General features: G+C 41.3%; 1 protein-coding gene across 4 annotated transcripts in view; it reads right to left on the minus strand.

Moving 5' to 3' along the window:
• The window catches only part of FSTL5 (follistatin like 5), a 1,350,822-nt gene that overhangs the window by 290,317 nt on the left and 1,034,515 nt on the right, over positions 1 to 25,990 (minus strand). For all 4 annotated transcript variants that reach the window (XM_069744171.1, XM_069744169.1, XM_069744172.1 and 1 more), the window contains one exon: positions 3,107 to 3,227. In XM_069744171.1, the coding sequence (XP_069600272.1) occupies positions 3,107 to 3,227 (121 nt within the window). The remainder of the gene's footprint in view (positions 1 to 3,106; positions 3,228 to 25,990) is intronic.

Raw genomic sequence — 25,990 nt, forward strand, 5'->3', positions numbered from 1 at the left:
TGATGTTGTAATGAGTGATTCATTATTTAAATTTAAGAGGGGAATGGATGCCTTTCTTGAAAAGTTTAATGTTACAGGTTATATATACTAGATTCCTTGATAGGGTGTTGATCCAGGGAACTAGTCTGATTGCCGTATGTGGAGTCGGGAAGAATTTTTTTTCCTTAATGTGGAGCTTACTCTTTGCCACATGGGTTTTTTTTTGCCTTCCTCTAGATAAACATGTTAGGGCATGTTAGGTTAGGCTATGGGTTGAACTAGATGGACTTAAAGTCTTCCTTCAACCTTAATAAATATGTTACTAAGTTACTATGTTACTATGACCTATAAGCATTCATTATTTTATCTCCTTTATGACCTTGGACATATCCATACGCCTAGGTGGGTAGTGTTTCAGGCAATGAAATTACGTGAAACACTAATGTCCAGCCTATGATCGGTGCTGTAAGAGCACCGATCACAGACTGGAATATAGCCATGCTAGGGTCACCAGAGAAAGGTTTGATTGGTGCGATAGACGATGACATTGATCTCACCAATCAGAGTGCAGAGACACAATCTGAACTCTCAATCACCGTTCTGCACTTCACCTTGAGGAGAGCAGTCACCGAAAATTCTATTGCGCTGTGCTGGGCCATGTGATGCCACAGACTTTTTCAAGCCTGAGTCATCACTGCTGGTGTTCCTGCTTCTGAAGAAGAAAGGATACTTCTTGATCCTTCCCTGATCGTTCCTAAGCCAAAAAAATTCCCTTCTCCCCCTTTAAACCCGTTTTACTTATTTTTTTACACCTGTCCCCCCTTCCCAATCCACCGAGCGATGATCAGTTTTTGATTGCTGACCAGTACTTGATCAATCTTTTTGGCAGTTTTCTCTATTGTGTGTGTCCTGCAGCTGTCAAGTGCTGATCAGTGATGCAAATGGCTTCCTCTCTTGATTCCCGTCAATTTTGCATTCAAAAAGTCAAACGGTGCTCCTTTTCTTCAGAGCCCTGACATGCGCCAAAACAAGGGTTTTCCTTCACATATGGAGAATCTTCGTACTCAGGATAAATTGTATTGTGTAGTTTCTCCTGTTACCCTTGGGAAAATGCAAAAATTGGGGCTGAACCAACATTTTTGTGAGAAAAAATTGATTTTTTATTTGCGAGGCTGGGGTTCAAGGTGGTGCTCAGCACACATCTAGATAAATTCCTTGAGGGCTTGAGGGGTCTAGTTTCCAAAATAGAGTAACTTGTATGGGGTTTAAACTGTTTAGGTACATCAGGAGCTCTCCGAATGTGGCATGGCGTCCGCTTTCATTTCCAGCAATTTTGAATTCAAAAAGTCAAATGGTGCTTCTTCTCTTCTGAACCCTGCCGTGAGCCCAAACAATGCTTTTACCTCACATATAAGGTATGAGCATGCTCAAGAGAAATTGCACAAAAAATCTGGGTGTCCACTTTCTCCTGATACTCTTGTAAAAATAAAAAATTTGTGTAAAAAATTATATTTTTTTATTTGAACGGCTCAACGTTATAATTTTCTGTGAAGCACTTGGGGGTTCAAAGTGCTCACCACACATCTAGATAAGTTCCTAAAGTGGTTTAGTTTCCAAAAGGGGGTTAATTTGTGTTTTTTTTCACTGATTATGCACATCAGGGGCTTTCCAAACGCGACATGCAGTCCAATCTATATTTCGGCCAATCGTTCAAAAAGTCAAATGATGCTAATTCTCTTCCGAACCCTGTCATGCGCCCAAACATTGGTTTTCGCCAACATATGGGGTATCATCAAACTCATAAGAATTTACACAACATTTTATATGGTCCATTTTCTCATGTTACTTTGTGAAATTAAAAACTATTGGGGCTAAAAATTTGTTTTTGTGGAAAAAAATGAGTTTTAAATTTTCACTGCTCAGCATTATAAACTTCTGTGGAGAACCTGGGAAATCAAGTTGCTCAACCCACTTATACACTGCTCAAAAAATAAAGGGACCACTAAAATACGACATCCTAGATATCTCTGAATGAAATACTCCATTTGCAAATATTTATTCATTGCATAGTGGAATGTGTTCAGAACAATAAATTATAACGATTATCAAAGTAAATCAAAATGAATATCCCATGGAGGTCTGGATTTGGAATCATACTCAAAATCAAAGTGGAAAATCAAATTACAGGCTGATCCAACTTCAGTGGAAATGCCTCATGACAAGGAAAAGATGCTCAGTATTGTGTGTGGCCTCCACGTGGCTGTATGACCTCCCTACTGTACAATGCCTGGGCATGTTCCTGATGAGGCGCCGGATGGTCTCCTGAGGGATCTCCTCCCAGACCTGGACTAAAGCATCCCCCAACTCATGGACAGTCTGTGGTGCAATGTGACGTTGGTGGATGGAGCGAGACATGATGTCCCAGATGTGCTCAATCGGATTCAGGTCTGGGAAAAGTTCAAATCACCCCCGTTTGCCCCATTCAAAATGAAATAATAATAAAAAAACACACATATTTGGTATCACCGCATTCAAAATCACCCAAAATATCAATATAAAAAAAGAATGAATCCAATTGGTAAACGGCGTAAAGAGACAAAAGTCAAAACAAAAGAATTATTTTTGGTGAGTCTGCTCTTCATGTTGTGTTTTTATGAGTTTTTCTATGTTAGCTGCTAAGGAACTGACCAATGGATGCACTATTTGATTTGCCTGCTCTGGACAGAGCAATCAACATTTTTTTGTGCATGGGATGGTCGACTCACTATTAAGCTAATTACTTTTACACATACTGATGCACCATGAAAAAGTAACAACCATTTTGCATAGATACTGCAGCGATGAGTGATAAAGTTGAAGACTAAAAAGTTGAATTGGGCATAACAAATAGTGCATGAGCCAGTAAAATGCCAATATTTTGAGCTGTATTTGAATGACATTGGGAACTGAATGGATTTTCAATCAAAATCCAAGCTTTGTGCCTATAAAAAAGTATTTCTTGAATTCCCCGCTATCATACACAGCTGTCTCTGACACTTCTCAGTTGCTGGAATCATTGTAGATAGAATGTACATTTCTTCAACCCAATTCGTTTTTACATTCTTGTAATTAAATTTGTGCTGCTTACCATTCACTTGGAGGATATGAGTTTGATAAAGCTTATCATAGCCATCAGCATGACAGCTGTAATTCCCCATGTGGGTTGTGGTAGCTTTGGTAATATATAAGGATCCATCATCTCCGAAATCCTAAAGGAATAATTTTAGAAAAACAAGGTTATTGTAATTATCTTAATACCGTAACATTAATTATGTTCTTCATCTTAGCACACTAATTGCAATGCAAAACACTCATCGCAATCATGAATGATAAATAGAGTCATCATACATATCTAGCTATGTAATAAGTAGCAGAAATTTAAGTAGACAGCACTCCAAAATATGAAAAAAATAGTGGACTTTAATTAGCCCATGTGCTGTGGCGATGTTTTGGTTACATTGAACATTTATCAAGCCATCATGCATCGAGGTAATTAGAGTAATTCATACATATCTTGCTAAGTAATAAGTAGAGTACTTTTAACAGTCAAACCTCTTATTTATAGTATAATAAGACAAAACTTGTAACTAGTAAATTAAATATTTGGATGATATATTATCTGCATAATTAAAAAAAAATATTAAATAGGTTGTCCACTACTTGGGCAATGCCTTGTTAAAGAAAGTCTGTTAAAATAATAATAATTTTTACAACTGGATGTGTTTAAATAAAATATTCCTGTGCTGAGATAATCTTATAATTGTGCCCCTGCTGTGTCCTGTGTAATGGCTGTGGCTAACCGTACAGGCAAGTCTATAATCACTGGACACTTAACAGGAATTTAGCTTCAAGTGAAATGTTTTATTTATAAGTGATAAGTGACAAGTAAAAGAAGACGTTTCGGCCATGCTGTGGCCTTGATCACAGTGTCGCGTAATATTGATGCATCAACAAGTCCTACTTGTGCGTCCCATGGAGTGGGAAGGCTGGCACCCCTGTGCCTCCACGCTTAGGCACAGGTGTGCCAGCCCTCCCACTCCACCACCAACGTCAGCTTGTAACAGGCACCTCGTACCAGAAGCCTCCGCATCATTGCGAGCGCATACCACTTATGACTTTGCAGCTGCAGTACAATCTCTATGTGACAGGTAACATGAACGCTTATGTCTAACCAAATTGTGGCCGAAGTATTAGCTTCACTGAATGCGGACATACTTACCAATTATATTGTTCCACTACGGGACGCACAAGTACGACTTGTTGATGTATCAAAAGTATCAATATGGCAGCCGTTGCTAACTGACATGGCAAAGCACAGGCATTTAATGGGTTAATAGCAGCAAACAGAACACAGCTGCTCTAATTGCTGCTGTTACAGGCAGATGTTGGCTGTAAAGCACAGCCAACAGCTGTCAGGTTTCTGGGTAAGAGCTACAAACTTGTTTTTATCAGAATGAGCTCACTTGATAGATTTTCAGTTATTGCACAGTAGACAGTGGAACGCAAAAGCCATAGAAGGAAAACAGCAATTGTTTTTTTAAATGAAATCCAATTGCAAAAATACACTATTCAAAAAAATAAAGGAACACTTAAACAACAGAATATAACCAAGTAAATCAAACTTCTGTGAAATCAAACTGTCCATTTAGGAAGGAACACTGTTTGACAATCAATTTCACATGCTGTTGTGCAAATGGAATAGACAACAGATGGAAATTATTGGCAATTATCAAGATACTCTCAATAAAGGAGTGGTTCTGCAGGTGTGGCCTTAATAGGTCATATTGATGTTTTCCTAAACCAGGCAACCATTTATATAAAATCATTTTTACATCATGGTTTCAAAACAAATTTGAGGCATCCATAATTCTCTTCTCATTAATTTAAAATTATATTTTTAAAGGAGCAGAAACTGGCAACGTCTGTTACACAGCTTCAAAACTCCAGAGCCTAGGACTTTTGTTAATATAGAATTATTACTACATTCAGTAAGAATTGTCTTCATGTCCTTTTTTTATTTTCTGTTTCACTCATTTTGCTTTTATATTTATACAAATTCGTTTTGAAAATATAATTTCAGAAGCTAGTTTACCAACTATGTGGCTTCAGAAAAAATCCAACACAAATAATCTATCACCAATAGAGAATTCCCATTGAAAGTAGAACAGAAAACTATTTTATAAAATTAGAATCATGTCTAAATAAATACCCTATGACTTAACATAGCTTACAAGTAGATACTTAGATGCAATTGTTAGAGAGCACCTATCACCTCCCAGGAAACGTCATGAAGCAAAGGTAGCCCAAATATAATAAAATCCTCAATTATATAGAGTGCATAATTAAAAGCGAAACACGTCTATAATTTAGTAATAATAGTTCTGATCCTTTAACCCCTTTCTGATATATGACGTACTATCCCGTCGAGGTGGTATGGGCCCGTATGACCACCGACGGGATAGTACGTCATATGCGATCGGCCGCGCTCAAGGGGGGAGCGCGGCCGATCGTGGCCGGGTGTCAGCTGACTATCGCAGCTGACATCTGGACCACCCCTGGCACCTCACGGACCACCCCTGGCACATTAACCCCCGGAACATCGCGATCAAACATGATCGCAGTGTTCCGGCAGTATATGGAAGCATCACGCAGGGAGGGGGCTCCCTGCGCACTTCCCTGAGACCCTCGGAGCAACGCGATGACATTTCGCAGTGATTTAAGGGCATAAAAATTCAAAGTTGGAAAACTGCAAAATTTTAAAAATTTTCGCAAAATTTCCATTTTTTCACAAATAAATGCAGGTAATATCAAAGAAATGTTGCTACTATCATGAAGTACAATATGTCTTGAGAGAAAAATGTCAGAATCTTTAGGATTCATTGAAGTGTTCCAGAGTTATAGCCTCATAAATGGACAGTGGTCAGAATTGTAAAAATTGGCCCGGTCATTAACATACAAACCACCCTTGGGGGTAAAGGGGTTAAGAAAGGGATTATGAAGTTTGGCTCTCTATTGTCTCATTATCTTGACAACTGTATGTCACTTCATCATACTTCCGAGTTTCTCACAAGTGTGACCCCGGCCTTAGTCAACTAGCAAATTATGAACTCCTCATGCAGAATAATTGTGAACTCCTCATGCAGAATAATTAGAGATGTGTGGATCCATCTGAGGAGAATCAATTTTGAGTCAAATTTCCTGAAATTTGAAGGTCTGAAAATTTAAGCACTCTGAAATTTGAGGATCATTAATCCTTTTCTGACATCAGACGTACTATCCCGTCGAGGTGGGGTGGGCCCCTATGACCACCGACGGGATAGTACGTCAGATGCGTGGGGGGAGCGCGGCCGATTGCGGCCGGGTGTCAGCTGCCTATCACTGCTGACATCCGGCACTACATGCCAGGAGCGGTCACGGACCGCTCCCAGCACATTAACCCCCGGCACACCGCGATCAAACATGATCGCGATGTGCCGGCGGTACAGGGAAGCATCGCGCAGGAAGGGGGCTCCCTGCGGGCTTCCCTGAGCCCGCCGCAGCAACGTGATGTGATCGCGTTGCTGCGAGGGTCTCTCTACCTCCCTCCCTGCTCCAGACCCGGATCCAAGATGGCCGTGGCATCCGGGTCCTGCAGGGAGGGAGGTGGCTTCACAGAGCCTGCTCAGAGCAGGCACTGTGAAGCCTGCAGTGCTGCAAGTCAGATTGGTGATCTGACAGTGTGCTGTGCACACTGTCAGATCACCAATCTGTGATGTCCCCCCATGGGACAAAGTAAAAAAGTAAAAAAAAAAATTTCCAAATGTGTAAAAAAAAATTAAAAAAAATATTCCTAAATATTAAAAAAAAAATATTATTCCCATAAATACATTTCTTTATCTACATAAAAAAAAACAATAAAAGTACACGTATTTAGTATCACCGCGTCCGTAACGGCCCGACCTATAGAACTGGCCCACTAGTTAACCCCTAGAGTAAACACCATAAGAAAAAAAAATGAGGCAAAAACAACGCTTTATTATCATACCACAGAATAAAAAGTGGAATAACACGCGATCAAAAAGACAGATATAAATAACCATGGTACCGCTGAAAGCGTCATCTTCTCCCGCAAAAAACGAGCCGCCATACAGCATCATCAGCAAAAAATTAAAAAAGTTATAGTCCTGAGAATAAAGCGATGCAAAAATAAAAAGAGCCAAAACATAAAAAAAGATATAAATGAGGTATCGCTGTAATCGTACTGACCCGAAGAATAAAACTGCTTTATCATTTTTACCAAACGCGGAAAAGAAATTCATGAATAGCTGGTTTTTGGTCATTCTGCCGCACAAAAATCGGAATAAAAAGCGATCAAAAAATGTTACCAATAAAAACGTCAACTCGTCCCGCAAAAAACAAGACCTCACATGACTCTGTGGACCAAAATGTGGAAAAATTATAGCTCTCAAAATGTGGTAACGCAAAAAATATTTTTTGCAATAAAAAGCGTCTTTCAGTGTGTGACGGCTGCCAATCATAAAAATCCGCTAAATAACCCGCTATAAAAGTAAATCAACCCCCCTTCATCACCGCCTTAGTTAGGGAAAAATTAAAAAATGTATTTATTTCCATTTTCCCATTAGGGCTAGGGTTAGGGTTAGGGATAGGGTTAGGGTTAGGGATAGGGTTAGGGCTAGGGTTAGGGCTAGGGTTAGGGCTAGGGTTAGGGCTAAAGTTAGGGTTAGGGTTGGGGCTAAAGTTACGGTTAGGGTTTAGATTACATTTACAGTTGGGAATAGGGTTGGGATTAGGGTTAGGGGTGTGGTTAGGGTTACTGTTGGGATTAGGTTTAGGGGTGTTTGGATTAGAGTTTCAGTTATAATTGGGGGTTTCCACTGTTTAGGCACATCAGGGGCTCTCCAAACGCGACATGGCGTCCGATCTCAATTCCAGCCAATTCTGCGTTGAAAAAGTAAAACAGTGCTTCTTCCCTTCCGAGCTCTCCCGTGTGCCCAAACAGGGGTTTACCCCAACATATGCAGTATCAGCGTACTCAGGACAAAGAGGACTACAACTTTTGAGGTCGAATTTCTCCTCTTACCCCTGGGAAAATACAAAACTGGGGGCTAAAAAATAATTTTGGGGGGAAAGTTTTTTTTTTTAATTTTCACGGCTCTGCGTTACAAACTGTAGTGAAAAACTTGAGGGTTCAAAGCTCTCACAACACATCTAGATAAGTTCCTTAGGGGGTCTAGTTTCCAAAATGGTGTCACTTGTGGGGGTTTCTACTGTTTAGGTACATTAGGGGCTCTGCAAACACAATGTGATGCCTGCAGACCATTCCATCTAAGTCTGTATTCCAAATGGCACTCCTTCCCTTCCGAGCTCTCCCATGCGTCCAAACGGTGGTTCCCCCCACATATTGGGTATCAGCGCACTCAGGACAAATTGGACAACAAATTTTGGGGTCCAATTTCTCCTGTTACCCTCAGAAAAATACAAAACTGGGGGCTAAAAAATAATTTTTGTGGGAAAAAATGTTTGTTTTATTTTTACGGCTCTGCATTATAAACTTCTGTGAAGCCCTTGGTGGGTCAAAGCGCTCACCACACATCTAGGTAAGTTCCTTAGGGGGTCTACTTTCCAAAATGGTGTCATTTGTGGGGAATTTCTACTGTTTAGGTACATTAGGGGCTCTGCAAACGCAATGTGACACCTGCAGACCATTGCATCTAAATCTGCATTCCAAATGGCGCTCCTTCCCTTCCGAGCCCTCCCATGCGCCCAAACAATGGTTCCCCCCACATATGGTGTATCATCGCACTCAGGACAAATTGGGCAACAAATTTTGGGGTAAAATTTCTCCTGTTACCCTCGGGAAAATGCAAAACTGGGGGCTAAAAAAATAATTTTTGTGGGAAAAAATTTTTGCTTTATTTTTACGGCTCTGCATTATAAACTTCTGTGAAGCCCTTGGTGGGTCAAAGCGCTCAAAACACATCTAGATAAGTTCCTTAGGGGGTCTACTTTCCAAAATGGTGTCACTTGTGGGGGGTTTCAATGTTTAGGCACATCAGTGGCTCTCCAAACGCAACATGGCGTCCCATCTCAATTCCTGTTAATTTTGCATTGAAATGTCAAACGGCGCTCCTTCCCTTCCGAGCTCTCCCATGCGCCCAAACAGTGGTTTACCCCCACATATGGGGTATCAGCGTACTCAGGACAAATTGTACAGCAACTTTTGGGGTCTAATTTCTTCTCTTACCCTTGGGAAAATAAAAAATTGGGGGCGAAAAGATAATTTTTGTGAAAAAATATGATTTTTTATTTTTACGGTTCTGCATTATAAACTTCTGTGAAGCACTTGGTGGGTCAAAGTGCTCACCACACCTCTAGATAAGTTCCTTAGGGGGTCTACTGTTATGGCTGGCAATCAGGCAACACAGCGTGCAGTAATCAGCGCACATACAGAGATCTGGAAATAACCAAAAACAATAGGACGAGCTCTGAGACGTGGAATCTCTGTAGACTGCAGTACCTGATCTATCCTCACACAACTATAAGCAGCAGTGGATTGCGCCTATCAACTACCTATGCAACTCGGCACTGCCTGAGGAGCTGACTAGCCTGAAGATAGAAATACAAGCCTGACTTACCTCAGAGAAATACCCCAAAGGAATAGGCAGCCCCCCACATATAATGACTGTTAGCAAGATGAAAAGACAAACGTAGGAATGAAATAGATTCAGCAAAGTGAGGCCCGATATTCTAGACAGAGCGAGGATAGCAAAGAGAACTATGCAGTCTACAAAAAACCCTAAAACGAAAACCACGCAAAGGGGCAAAAAGACCCACCGTGCCGAACTAACAGCACGGCGGTGCACCCCTTTGCTTCTCAGAGCTTCCAGCAAAAGTTAATAGCAAGCTGGACAGAAAAAACAGAAAACAAACTAGAAGCACTTATCTAGCAGAGCAGCAGGCCCAAGGAAAGATGCAGTAGCTCAGATCCAACACTGGAACATTGACAAGGAGCAAGGAAGACAGACTCAGGTGGAGCTAAATAGCAAGGCAGCCAACGAGCTCACCAAAACACCTGAGGGAGGAAGCCCAGAGACTGCAATACCACTTGTGACCACAGAAGTGAACTCGGCCACAGAATTCACAACAGTACCCCCCCCTTGAGGAGGGGTCACCGAACCCTCACCAGAACCCCCAGGCCGACCAGGATGAGCCACATGAAAGGCACGAACAAGATCTGGGGCATGGACATCAGAGGCAAAAACCCAGGAATTATCTTCCTGAGCATAACCCTTCCATTTGACCAAATACTGGAGTTTCCGTCTAGAGACACGAGAATCCAAAATCTTCTCCACAATATACTCCAATTCCCCCTCCACCAAAACAGGGGCAGGAGGCTCCACAGATGGAACCATAGGTGCCACGTATCTCCTCAACAACGACCTATGGAATACATTATGTATGGAAAAGGAGTCTGGGAGGGTCAGACGAAAAGACACCGGATTGAGAATCTCAGAAATCCTATACGGACCAATAAAACGAGGTTTAAATTTAGGAGAGGAAACCTTCATAGGAATATGACGAGAAGATAACCAAACCAGATCCCCAACACGAAGTCGGGGTCCCACACGGCGTCTGCGATTAGCGAAAAGCTGAGCCTTCTCCTGGGACAAGGTCAAATTGTCCACTACCTGAGTCCAGATCTGCTGCAACCTGTCCACCACATAATCCACACCAGGACAGTCCGAAGACTCAACCTGTCCTGAAGAGAAACGAGGATGGAACCCAGAATTGCAGAAAAATGGAGAGACCAAGGTAGCCGAGCTGGCCCGATTATTAAGGGCGAACTCAGCCAACGGCAAAAATGACACCCAATCATCCTGGTCAGCGGAAACAAAACATCTCATATATGTTTCCAAGGTCTGATTGGTTCGTTCGGTCTGGCCATTAGTCTGAGGATGGAAGGCCGAGGAAAAAGATAGGTCAATGCCCATCCTACCACAAAAGGCTCGCCAGAACCTCGAGACAAACTGGGAACCTCTGTCAGAAACAATATTCTCAGGAATGCCATGTAAACGAACCACATGCTGGAAGAACAAAGGCACCAAATCAGAGGAGGAAGGCAATTTAACCAAGGGCACCAGATGGACCATTTTAGAAAAGCGATCACAGACCACCCAAATGACCGACATTTTTTGAGAAACGGGAAGGTCAGAAATGAAATCCATCGAAATATGTGTCCAAGGCCTCTTCGGGACCGGCAAGGGCAAAAGCAACCCACTGGCACGTGAACAGCAGGGCTTAGCCCTAGCACAAATTCCACAGGACTGCACAAAAGCACGCACATCCCGTGACAGAGATGGCCACCAGAAGGATCTAGCAACCAACTCCCTGGTACCAAAGATTCCTGGATGACCGGCCAGCACCGAACAATGAAGTTCAGAGATAACTTTACTAGTCCACCTATCAGGGACGAGCAGTTTCTCGGCCGGACAACGATCAGGTTTATTAGCCTGAAATTTCTGCAACACTCTCCGCAAATCAGGGGAGATGGCAGACACAATGACTCCTTCCTTGAGGATACTCGCCGGCTCAGATAACCCCGGAGAGTCGGGCACAAAACTCCTAGACAGAGCATCCGCCTTCACATTTTTAGAGCCCGGAAGGTATGAAATCACAAAATCAAAACGAGCAAAAAATAACGACCAACGGGCCTGTCTAGGATTCAAGCGCTTGGCAGACTCAAGATAAGTAAGGTTCTTATGATCAGTCAAAACCACCACGCGATGCTTAGCACCCTCAAGCCAATGACGCCACTCCTCGAATGCCCACTTCATGGCCAGCAACTCTCGGTTGCCCACATCATAATTACGCTCAGCAGCAGAAAATTTCCTGGAAAAGAAAGCACATGGTTTGAACACTGAGCAACCAGAACCTCTCTGTGACAAAACCGCCCCTGCACCAATCTCAGAAGCATCAACCTCGACCTGGAACGGAAGAGAAACATCAGGTTGACACAACACAGGGGCACAGCAAAAACGACGCTTCAACTCCTGAAAAGCTTCCACGGCAGCAGAAGACCAATTAACCAAATCAGCACCCTTCTTGGTCAAATCGGTCAATGGTCTGGCAATGCTAGAAAAATTACAGATGAAGCGACGATAAAAATTAGCAAAGCCCAGGAATTTCTGCAGACTTTTTAGAGATGTCGGCTGAGTCCAATCCTGGATGGCCTGAACCTTAACCGGATCCATCTCGATAGTAGAAGGGGAAAAGATGAACCCCAAAAATGAAACTTTCTGCACACCGAAGAGACACTTTGATCCCTTCACGAACAAGGAATTAGCACGCAGTACCTGGAAAACCATTCTGACTTGCTTCACATGAGACTCCCAATCATCTGAGAAGATCAAAATGTCATCCAAGTAAACAATCAAGAATTTATCCAGATACTCACGGAAAATGTCATGCATAAAAGACTGAAAAACAGATGGAGCATTGGCAAGTCCGAACGGCATCACCAGATACTCAAAATGACCCTCGGGCGTATTAAATGCCGTTTTCCATTCATCTCCCTGCCTGATTCTCACCAGATTATACGCACCACGAAGATCAATCTTAGTAAACCAACTAGCCCCCTTAATCCGAGCAAACAAGTCAGAAATCAATGGCAAGGGATACTGAAACTTAACAGTGATCTTATTAAGAAGGCGGTAATCAATACACGGTCTTAGCGAACCATCCTTCTTGGCTACAAAAAAGAACCCTGCTCCCAATGGTGACGACGATGGGCGAATATGTCCCTTCTCCAGGGACTCCTTCACATAACTGCGCATAGCGGTGTGTTCAGGTACGGACAAATTAAATAAACGACCCTTAGGGAATTTACTACCAGGAATCAAATCGATAGCACAATCACAATTCCTATGCGGAGGTAGGGCATCAGACTTGGACTCTTCAAATACATCCTGAAAGTCCGACAAGAACTCTGGGATGTCAGAAGGAATGGATGACGAAATAGACAAAAATGGAACATCACCATGTACTCCCTGACAACCCCAGCTGGTTACCGACATAGAGTTCCAATCCAATACTGGATTATGGGTTTGTAGCCATGGCAACCCCAACACGACCACATCATGCAAATTATGCAGTACCAAAAAGCGAATAACTTCCTGATGTGCAGGAGCCATGCACATGGTCAGCTGGGCCCAGTACTGAGGCTTATTCTTGGCCAAAGGTGTAGCATCAATTCCTCTCAACGGAATAGGACACCGCAAAGGCTCCAAGAAAAATCCACAACGTTTAGCATAATCCAAATCCATCAGATTCAGGGCAGCGCCTGAATCCACAAACGCCATGACAGAATATGATGACAAAGAGCACATTAAGGTAATGGACAAAAGGAATTTGGACTGTACAGTACCAATAACGGCAGAGCTATCGAACCGCCTAGTGCGTTTAGGACAATTAGAAATAGCATGAGTAGAATCACCACAATAAAAACACAGTCTGTTCAGACGTCTGTGTTCGTGCCGTTCTACTTTAGTCATAGTCCTGTCGCACTGCATAGGCTCAGGCTTACTCTCAGACAATACCGCCAGATGGTGCACAGATTTACGCTCGCGCAAGCGACGACCGATCTGAATGGCCAAGGACATAGACTCATTCAAACCAGCAGGCATAGGAAATCCCACCATTACATCCTTAAGAGCTTCAGAGAGACCCTTTCTGAACAAAGCCGCTAGTGCAGATTCATTCCACAGAGTGAGTACTGACCATTTCCTAAATTTCTGACAATATACTTCTACATCATCCTGACCCTGGCATAAAGCCAGCAGATTTTTCTCAGCTTGATCCACTGAATTAGGCTCATCGTAAAGCAATCCCAGCACCTGGAAAAATGCATCAACATTACTCAATGCAGAATCTCCTGGTGCAAGAGAAAACGCCCAGTCCTGTGGGTCGCCGCGCAAAAAAGAAATAATAATCAAAACCTGTTGAATAGGATTACCAGAAGAATGAGGTTTCAAGGCCAAAAATAGCTTACAATTATTTCTGAAGCTCAAGAACTTAGTTCTGTCACCAAAAAACACATCATGAATCTGAATTCTTGGTTCTAGCATCGATTTCTGATCAATAGTATCTTGAATCTTTTGTACATTTACAACGAGATTATCAATTGAGGAGCACAAAGCCTGAATATCCATGTCCACAGCTGTGTCCTGAAGCACTCTAATGTCTAGGGGAAAAAAAAGACTGAAGACAGAGCTAAGGAAAAAAAATGATGTCAGGATTTCTTTTTTCCCTCTATTGGAAATCATTGGAGGGCTCCTTGTACTGTTATGGCTGGCAATCAGGCAACACAGCGTGCAGTAATCAGCGCACATACAGAGATCTGGAAATAACCAAAAACAATAGGACGAGCTCTGAGACGTGGAATCTCTGTAGACTGCAGTACCTGATCTATCCTCACACAACTATAAGCAGCAGTGGATTGCGCCTATCAACTACCTATGCAACTCGGCACTGCCTGAGGAGCTGACTAGCCTGAAGATAGAAATACAAGCCTGACTTACCTCAGAGAAATACCCCAAAGGAATAGGCAGCCCCCCACATATAATGACTGTTAGCAAGATGAAAAGACAAACGTAGGAATGAAATAGATTCAGCAAAGTGAGGCCCGATATTCTAGACAGAGCGAGGATAGCAAAGAGAACTATGCAGTCTACAAAAAACCCTAAAACGAAAACCACGCAAAGGGGCAAAAAGACCCACCGTGCCGAACTAACAGCACGGCGGTGCACCCCTTTGCTTCTCAGAGCTTCCAGCAAAAGTTAATAGCAAGCTGGACAGAAAAAACAGAAAACAAACTAGAAGCACTTATCTAGCAGAGCAGCAGGCCCAAGGAAAGATGCAGTAGCTCAGATCCAACACTGGAACATTGACAAGGAGCAAGGAAGACAGACTCAGGTGGAGCTAAATAGCAAGGCAGCCAACGAGCTCACCAAAACACCTGAGGGAGGAAGCCCAGAGACTGCAATACCACTTGTGACCACAGAAGTGAACTCGGCCACAGAATTCACAACAGTCTACTTTCCAAAATGGTGTCACTTGTGGAGGATTTCAATGTTTAGGCACATCAGTGGCTCTCCAAACGCAACATGGCGTCCCATCTCAATTCCTGTCAATTTTGCATTGAATAGTCAAACAGCGCTCCTTCCCTTCCGAGCTCTCCCACGCACCCAAACAGTGGTTTACCCCCACATATGGGGTATCGGTGTACTCAGGACAAATTGTGCAACAAAGTTTGTGGTCCAATTTCTACTCTTACCCTTGGGAAAATAAAAAACTAGGGGCGAAAAGATAATTTTTGTGAAAAAATATGATTTTTTATTTTTACGGTTCTGCATTATAAACTTCTGTGAAGCACTTGATGGGTCAAAGTGCTCACCACACCTCTAGATAAGTTCCTTAGGGGGTCTACTTTCCAAAATGGTGTCACTTGTGGAGGATTTCAATGTTTAGGCACATCAGTGGCTCTCCAAACGCAACATGGCGTCCCATCTCAATTCCTGTCAATTTTGCATTGAATAGTCAAACAGCGCTCCTTCCCTTCCGAGCTCTCCCACGCACCCAAACAGTGGTTTACCCCCACATATGGGGTATCGGTGTACTCAGGACAAATTGTACAACAAAGTTTGCAGTCCAATTTCTACTCTTACCCTTGGGAAAATAAAAAACTGGGGGCGAAAAGATAATTTTTGTGAAAAAATATGATTTTTTATTTTTACGGTTCTGCATTATAAACTTCTGTGAAGCACTTGGTGGGTCAAAGTGCTCACCACACCTCTAGATAAGTTCCTTAGGGGGTCTACTTTCCAAAATGGTGTCACTTGTGGGGGGTTTCAATGTTTAGGCACATCAGTGGCTCTCCAAACGCAACATGGCATCCCATCTCAATTCCTGTCAATTTTGCATTGAAAAGTCAAACGGCGCTCCTTCCCTTCCGAGCTCTGTCATGCGCCCAAACATTGGTTTACCCCCACATATGTGGTATCAGCTTACTCAGGACAAATTGTACAACAACTTTTGTTGTACAATTTCTTCTCTTACCCTTGGGAAAATAAAAAATTGGGGGCGAAAAGATAATTTTTGTGAAAAAATATTTTTTTATTTTTACGGTTCTGCATTATAAACTTCTGTGAAGCACTTGGTGGGTCAAAGTGCTCACCACACCTCTAGATAAGTTCCTTAGGGGGTCTACTTTCCAAAATGGTGTCACTTGTGGGGGGTTTCAATGTTTAGGCACATCAGGGGCTCTCCAAACGCAACATGGTGTCCCATATCGATTCCAGTCAATTTTGCATTGAAAAGTCAAATGGCGCTCCTTCGCTTCCGAGCTCTGTCATTTGCTCAAACAGTGGTTTACCCCCACATATGGGGTATCGGTGTACTCAGGACAAATTGTACAACAACTTTTGGGGTCCATTTTCTCCTGTTACCCTTGGTAAAATAAAACAAATTGGAGCTGAATAAATTTTTTGTGAAAAAAAGTATAATGTTCATTTTTATTTAAACATTCCAAAAATTCTTGTGAAGCACCAGAAGGGTTAATAAACTTCTTGAATATGGTTTTGAGCACCTTGAGGGGTGCAGTTTTTAGAATGGTGTCACACTTGGTTATTTTCCTACATATAGACCCCTCAAAATGACTTCAAATGAGATGTGGTCCCTAAAAAAAATGGTGTTGTAAAAACGAGAAATTGCTGGTCAATTTTTAACCCTTATAACTCCCTAACAAAAAAAAATTTTGGTTCCAAAATTGTGCTGATGTAAAGTAGACATGTGGGAAATGTTACTTATTAAGTATTTTGTGTGACATATCTCTGTGATTTAATTGCATAATAATTCAAATTTGGAAAATTGCAAAATGTTCATAATTTTCGCCAAATTTTTGTTTTTTTCACAAATAAACGCAGGTACTATCACAGAATTTTTACCACTATCATGAAGTACAATATGTCTCGAGAAAACAGTGTCAGAATCACTGGGGTCCGTTGAAGCGTTCCAGAGTTACAACCTCATAAAGGGACAGTGGTCAGAATTGTAAAAATTGGCCCAGTCATTAACGTGCAAACCACCCTTGGGGTCAAAGGGGTTAAAGAAAAAAATCTCCAGGATCATTTCACAAACTACAGATCGACTTAATGAGTGGGCTAATGGCAATAGACGAGTCTGTATTTGCTTACCTATAATGCCTTGCAGTTCTTAAGTTACTTGGTCTAGCCCTGGCAATCAGGGTGGACTGTTAATGCCAATATAAAAGATGTGGGACAGTAAAGCAGCACCATTTATACAGAAAATAAAGAATAAAGGCATAAGCTGATTTAAGTGCACTGTTGCAGTGCTGAATCACATTGAAAATATTATTCTCATTCGGTGAATAATAATAATAACCCAAAGACCTGTCATTTGGTCTGACAGTGAATTGATTGTTCTGTGATGTATTATAGTAACAGGACCATTAATTGTAGCCTTTATTTATTCTCACACACTGCAAAAAAAAAGAGGGCAGTATAAAAGTATGAAACCCCTCAGTGATAATTTTGCTTAATCGAAATACTGAAACTAAGGCTTGTGTGTAACAGAAAGTGTGCTTTCTGCATTGTGACACGGCAAGCCATTTAAGCTAGAAGAAAAATCTCCACATTTCAGAAATTGAAATATTTTTTAAATTACAACAATTGTAACTGTCTACCTCACAAAGTGTGAGCACTGCAAAAAAGTATTTTTGTTTTCTTCACACACTTATTTGTCATAGAAGTTACATATTAGACTCGTACTCACCACTCAAATACTGATGTTGGCTACCACTGATTACCAACTGTTATACCCTAGGAAAGATAGGTTGAGGTCACTTGGACTTTAATAAGGCTGTGTTTGCATGAAATAGCTTAAAATTCGTTCAAATGATTAAGGGGTGGATTTGTAGTACCCAACTTCAACCATTATAGTTTTGATTGAGCTGCTGTGTAACAGCAGCATTCGAGATCTTGCTGCGTTGGTAACAGCTTATCGGGAATGGGGGTGCCGTTCATCATATCCACCACCAACTACAAAATTGATGGTCTATCCTTAATATAATCAATAAAATAATAGTGGCTAGCCTCTGTAAAGCCATCTTATTTTAGCATAGTTCGTGGTGCTACGTTTGTGACATTTAAAATATCTTAAACAGCTACTGACTTTTTGCACATTAAAATTTAGAAATGGATTAACAATTTATATTACTAAATATAAAAAAAACCTCCATAACTTAGGTGTTGTTACAAGTCTCAACAAGTGTCTAAAGAGTTCTAAACACCCTCTTATAGTACATTGTTACAATGAGGCATTTGCCTCATTATCTTTGACATTACGGTCACAGCACTGAGAGAAGATAGTCAGTCTCGTTATAGAGATCCAGTACATACAGAGTCTATGGAGGAAAATTTCTGATTGAAACACATAACAAAAATCCTGATAAAAAGGTACCCTAGCAGGTAATCACATAAGCTATGACATTTGTATGCATGTAGCACAAGGTGCTTTTTTGCCCAATGTTGCAGGCAGCCACCATCTTGATGGCTGCCACGTTATTCTAATGGTGTAGAACGCCTACGCAATATGCATTTTTGTATATCTTCTGTTTTGTATCATGCAGGGACTAAAATGTATTTTAACCTCAGGCATAGAGTTGTGTTCTAGTTACTGATCTGTCTCTATGTGTTTATCAGTTCATCTACAGTATGTGTTTGCAGTTCATGCTGTTCTCAGCATATTCAAGTTCAATGTTGATCTATAGGAATATTTGCCCCTACATAGTGCACAAATAGATATCTATGATGAGTTGCTATCCACCACTGAGAAGATGATGATGAAAACTTCTCAACCAGGCTGTTATGTTCGAAATTCCCATGAACAGGATAATTCCTATTAAAACATGTGGACCAAAAGCAATGAGTTTGTTTTATAGAATCTGTTAATCAAAAAACGTGTTACAGCAAACTGGGTGAGTAATCCTTTAGTGTTCATCTTTCATATATGGCATGCGCCAGTACTGTCTAGCACAGCAAAAACGGGGCATCCTGCTGTACTTTATGGTAATAAAATACTAAGCATTCTGCCGGATACATTCTAATCATTAGAATAAGCGAAAATTTTCACTTTTAACACTTTATTGCACAGCTCCTTCTAGTTAAGTGTGACAGTGTTACTTCACATCCACTTTCTGCTGGCATATCCACTCAACTTTGATTGGTATTCCTTGCATATGAAGCTGTGATGAGTATGTCATCAATCAAACCTGAGTTGGAGTGTTAGTCATCACTGCAGCACCTCCCAAAGGTCTGGAAGAAGTGGTGCATCACAAAGTTAGAAACAAACTTTCTGATCCATTGTAGCATTTCAAATGTAATCAGGGGATCATTTAGCATTATATTTTCATACAGTGTTAATCGAAACTCCCTTTAAGGAGTAATTTTTGTTTTCATTTTTATTTCATAAATTAATAGTACACATGGTGATGAACAACTTTAATATACAGGTACTTCTCACAAAATTAGAATATCATCATAACGTTAATTTATTTCAGTTCTTCAATACAAATAGTGAAACTCATATATTATATAGAGTCATTACAAGCAGAGTGATCTACTTCACATGTTTAATTCTGTTAATGTTGATGATTACGGCTTACAGCCAATGAAAACCCAAACTCATTATTTCAGGAAATAGGAATAATAAACAAAAAACAACTGCAAAGGCTCCCAAAGTGTTTAAAAAGGTCCCTTTTATTATTTCAGTAGGCTCCACAATCATGGAGATGACTTCTGAGTTCTGACTTGACAGATGTCCAGAAAGCAATCATTGACACACCCCACAAGAGTGCTGTATCCAAGCATATTAATGTAAGTTGGGTGTAAGGAAAAAGTGTGGTAGAAAAAGGTGCACATGCAACTGGGGGAGATTCACAAGGAGTGGACTGTGTTATGACCTGGTGGTTAAGAGGCCACACTGAAATGACCTGGTGGCTAAAACGCAACATGGAACGAGCTCTGAGAAGGTGGTATCTCTACTGACCGCAGTCCCTAATCCTAACAACAACACTAGAAATAGCCGTGGGATGTTCCTGACACTCCCTAGACACCTCGTGACAGCCTAAGATATAACTACCCCTAAAGAAGGAAATAGAAAGCTATCTTGCCTCAGAGAAACCCCCAAAAGGAAAGATAGCCCCCCACAAATATTGACTGTGAAAGGAGAGGGAAATGATGAACACAGAAATGAAATTAGAATTCAGCAAAGGGGAGGCCAATACTAAACTAGATAGACAGAGAGCAAAGGATACTGTGCGGTCAGTATTAAAAACTACAAAATCCACGCAGAGTTTACAAAAATGAACTCCACCCTGACTCATGGAGTGGAGGGGCAAATCTGCTTTCCCAGAGCTTCCAGCTAGCCTAAATAAGACATAGTGACAAGCTGGACAAAAGAGACAAAATGCAAAGCAATAGAGTCCAAACAAATGGACAAACAAACTAGCAAAACTTATATTTTGCAGACAAGGACTGGCCATATGAGAAATCCAAGGGAAGAATCAAATCCAACCAAGAACATTGACAGCAGGCATGGACTAAAGCCCAGAGCAGGTTTAAATAACAAACCCAGGCAAGGCGATTAGTGAAGGCAGCTGCTACAGCTACCTAACGGAGCAGCAGTTCCACTCGAAACCACCAGAGGGAGCCCAAGGGCAGAACTTGCAAACATACCATTAGCAACCACAGGAGGGAGCTCCAGAACGGAACTCACAACAGGACTGCTGATAGATTCATTGCTTCAAGGGTCTCCACACACAGACATATTCAGACCATGGGCTAAAAGTGCTGCATTGCTTGTTTTAAGCCACTCATTGGAAATGGACAACACCAGAAATGTCTTACCTGGGCCAAGGAGAAACTGGACCGTTGCTCAGTGGTCCAAGGTGTTGTTTTCAGATGAAAGTAAATTTAGCATTTCATTTGGATATCAAGGTCCCAGAGTCTGGAGGAAGAGTGGAGAGGCACACAATCCAAGCTGCTTGAGATCTAGTGTGAAAAAAACTGATGGTTTGGGGAGCCATGTCATCTGCTGGTGTAGGACCACTGTGTTTTATCAAGACCAAAGTCAGCACTGCCATCTACCAGGAAATTTTAGAGCACTTCATGCTTCCCTCTGTCGACTTTTTGGAGATGGAAGTTTAATTCTGCAGCAGCACTTGGCATCTGTCCACAATGCCAAAAGTACCAATACATGGTTTAAAAACAACATTGTCACTGTGCTTCAGTAGCCAGCAAGCTCACCTGACCTTAATCCCATAGGAAGATGAGAAACACCAGACCCAACAAGGCCGACGAGCTGAAGGCTGCTATCAAAGCAACCTGGGCTTCCATAATACCTCAGCAGTGCCTGATCGCCTCCAAGCCATGCCACATTGATGCAGTAATTGATGCAAAATGAGCCCTGACCAAGTATGGAGGGCATTTACTGAACATACATTTCAGTAGGCCAACATTTTGGATTTTAAAATAATTTTTCAAGCTGGTGTTATAAATTATTCTAATTTACTGAGATAATGACTTTTGTGTTTTAATTGGGTGTAAGCAATAATCATCAACATTAACAGAAATAAATACTTGAAATAGCTCACTGTGTTTGTAATGACTCTATAAAATAAATGAATTTAACATTTTGTATTCAAAAACTGAAATAAATGCACTTTTTGATGATATTCCAATTTTGTGAGAAGCACCTGTATGTTAGACAAATTTGCTTCCTTCTCTACTAAAATTGATCTGTCATTTTCAAAATTCTCAAGTCTGAGGAGAGGTCTAAGGGGTAAGGGGTGAGGTTTCTCCTTGTGGAGAGTGACATACCAGCTCTGGCTTGTCAAGGTAAGGAGGCATATTTGCCGTGCAATGCTCCTCTGGGAAATTTAATATGTAAATTGCCTGCTTAACAAGTTAAAGGGTTGATTATGACTTGTAGGATCGCTACTTCCAACAGGTGGCGCTATAGAGTTCAAGTCCTCTTTTTCTGAAGAGGCAATTTGCATATCAAGTCTGAGTTAAAATCTGTATTCAGTTTAGACAGACTTTCCCATTACTTAGACAGGACTTGGCAGGTGCTATTGGTACAATTCTATGTAGACAGAAGGAGGGAGAAGCTTAAAGGGAACCTGTCACCAGTTTAGTGACATAGCAGCTAAAAAGATCAACTTATTCAGGATCTGCTCTGCATTCCCTAAATCCTTATATAGCCCCCTGATTCCCCTTGTATGCTCATGAAGAACCTTTTTAACTTCTCCCACGCTGTATGGTAATCTTCCAAGTCCGGTCTGATATGTGTGGTTTCAGGCCTCTACATCACTCCAATCGGCTGTTGCTCGCCGTCCTACATGGATAATGCCTTTTGCGCAGTGTGACATCTCGTGTCTGCTCAGAAATATCGCGTTTCGCACCTGCGCAGTATGTTTTGCACAACTGGAGACAAAGCAGAAAAACTGAAGTACCATGCGCCGACACAAGTACTACCTGCTCATTTACCGGAACTACGTGTGCCAGCACATGCACACTTTTGTTTCTCACCTTTGCCCACAGTTGGGCAAAGCATACTGGCAGGCACAAAATGCAATATTTCTGAGCTGCTGCGATATTTTGCATGACAATGTGGATTGTTATCCATGTCAGGAGGGAGGTAAGCAGAAAGCGGGGGAAATGCAGAGGCCCAAAACCACGCCCATCATACCAGACAGAGGAGATTACCATACAGTAAGGGAGAAATGAAAAAAGGTTTTCGTGAGTATACAAGGGGAGTCAGGGGGGTTATATAAGGATTTAGGTAATGCATAGCAGATGCTGAATGAAGTGATATTTTTAGCTGCTATTTCACAAAAATGGTGACAGGTTCCCTTTAAGACAGAACTCCTCCTTCCTCTTCTTTCCCCTCCTAGCTAAATAGAAACTTATCAGTGACAGCTGCTATCTGCTTAACCATCTGCTGCCATCTACATCCTTAACTCTGCTGCCCGAATAATTCATCTCTCTCCTCGCTACTCCTCTGCTTCCCCCCTCTGCAAATCTCTTCACTGGCTCCCATTCCCTCAGCTTATCCAGTGAAAATTACTAATACTGACCTACAAAGCCATCCATAACCTGTCTCCTCCATATATCTCTGAACTAATCTCTCGATATCTTCCCTCACGTAATCTCCGGTCCTCCCAAGACCTCCTTCTCTCCTCCACACTTATTCGCTCCTCACCCAACCGCCTCCAAGACTTCTCCCAAATATCCCCCATCCTCTGGAATTCTTTGCCCCAACACATCCGACTATCAACCACATTCGGATCCTTCAGACGGAACCTGAAAACCCATCTCTTCAGGAAAGCCTACAGCCTGCACTGACCCCGCTGCCTCCTCATCACTATCGAAGCTACCGCCTCACCAACACCGGAGCTCCTGCAACCCTCAACCTACTGTCTCCTTCCCCATAATCCTGTAGAATGTAAGCCCGCAAGGGCAGGGTCCTCGCCCCTCTGTATCAGTCTGTCATTGTTGGTTTGCTTACTGTAAGTGATATCTGTAATTTGTATGTAACCCCTTCTCATGGTACAGCACCATGGAGTCAATGGTGCTATATAAATAAATAATAAATCTGCTATTTCAGGAATAGGAAAGTCTGTCTTCACTGAATACAGATTTTACCTCAGGATTTTGATAATGACTTATCAATTTTGGCAGCAAAATAAGCAGATTTGCCTTAAAAGATATATCACAAAGTTACTTATTATCATGTGTACTATTGATTTCTAAAATAATAATTAGAACATCGGTTACACTTTAAGTACATATGATTAAATCTAGCAAAATATTCATGATAATTAGTAGGATATTTTTATATTTTGCAGAGTGCTAAAGTGTTTACAGCACTATCGCAGTTTATACATAAAATAGAGTTTACTTATATTGTGATAAAATGAAATATCTCATGAGGAACACTTCAAGATTAGATCACGAAAAGGCAACAAGCTGAGAAAGAATAGATAACATTACCCAAGTGAGACTTCAGGATAAAACAAATAGGCAGGGGGGAAGAGAGGGCAGGAGAGAAAAAGAAAAAGCTTGGGATCGCTTGGTCTAGGAGGAATTCACCGTTTTAATATCTGCACTGCACAGTAAAAAGCCTGGTTGGAAACAATAACAGCTGGTGTCATGTTTGTGTTATATTACTAGCAAGGTCAAATAGAACAGTCCATAATCCCATGACAAAACCTTTCTCATGTAAAGATGTTACTGAATATTTCAGACTTCTGTCAGGAGGATATTGTCAATTTTTTTTAAGAGTTCATGATTTACTGCACAAAGTTACAGAAATTCCAAAGCGCTTACAGAAATGCAAAGAAAATTTTTACATTACTGATATGTGGATCTCAATATTTCATTTAAAAGATAAAGGGAATTTTATACCCCATACACACACCCAAGCACCCAGCCATCTACAATTCCTATGAGAAATAATGTCATGGTAGAGCTAGGTACATCATAACATCTAGAATTTGGAAGGATTTCAATTTCTCATAAGTTTGGTACATTATTAAGACATGCTAGCAAAACCTTTAAAAAGCCACAATTCACACAACTACTGGGTGGTCACATATAGAACCACATAGCACAGACATTGTGAAAGCACATCATGTTGGTTTTAGAAGACGGTAATCTCAAGCAACACTACTGGGGATATGTTGAGCCAAGAAAAATGGTAAGGTAGGACACATTTCCACTTTCTATTATATTGTATCTAATAAAAATTGGTCCATAGATTGTATAGAGCTTTTATAGCCAGGCTTTGACATGTGCTCTGCCATCAAGTTCTTCCCCTGGACTTATTCATCTTCTGGTTGTTATTACATGCACATTGTTTGTTGGACTAAACTAATATTTTTCAGGACATATATTGGAAAGTTCTCATTTCATCAGGTCAAAGCAAGACTGAGTCACAACTATAGAGAAACCAATCTTATCAATCATGATAATAGTGAAAGAGTAAGGCTGTGTGCAAATGTTGCGGTTTTTTCACGGTTTTTCCCGATAAAAATGCTATAAAACCGCAAAAAAACGCATACATTAAGCATCCCATCATTTAGAATGAATTCTGCATGTTTTGTGCACATGATGCGGTTTTTTCCGCGAAAAAAAAACACATCGCGGTAAAAACCGCAGCTTGTTAATTAATTTTCCGTTTTTTTTGTGGATTTCCCACTCCAAAATGCATTGGGAAGTGTCCGGAAAAAAACGCGGCAAAAACGCGTCAAAACCGCGGCAAAAACGCGTCAAAACCGTGGCAAAATCGCGGCAAAAACGCATGCGGTTTTCTTGCGGATTTCTTGCAGAAAATGTCCGGAATTCTCAGGAATTTTCTGCGAGAAATCCTGAACGTGTGCACATAGCCTAAAAAAGCAGTTATTAAACAAGTGAGGGCAGGGACATTTTTTCCTTTAATTTGTTGGTGATGACAGCTTCAAGCAGCATTCTGTATGGAGAGACTAATCGCAGACATCGCTCAGTTGTGATTTTGGCCCATTCTTCCACAAAAACACTCTTCAAAACATGAAAAACCTGTGGGCTCCTTCTATGAAATCTGAAATTTAGTTGATTCTATAAATTTTCTGTTGGATTCAGGTCAGGTGATTGGCTGGGCCATTCAAGCAGCTTTATTTTCTTTCTCCGAAATGAAGTGAGAGTTTCCTTGGCTGTGTTTTTGGGACCATTATATCGCTGAAATGTTCACCCTCATTTCATCTTCATCATCGTAAAAAAACTCGGAAACATTCTAGGACTGAAAAGCGCAAATAGGGTCTTATCCGATGATAGTTTCAAAACAGGTACTTTTTTTGCAC

The sequence above is a fragment of the Ranitomeya imitator genome, chromosome 1 (genome assembly GCF_032444005.1).
Source record: "Ranitomeya imitator isolate aRanImi1 chromosome 1, aRanImi1.pri, whole genome shotgun sequence".
In the NCBI taxonomy this organism is placed as follows: Eukaryota; Metazoa; Chordata; class Amphibia; order Anura; family Dendrobatidae; genus Ranitomeya; species Ranitomeya imitator.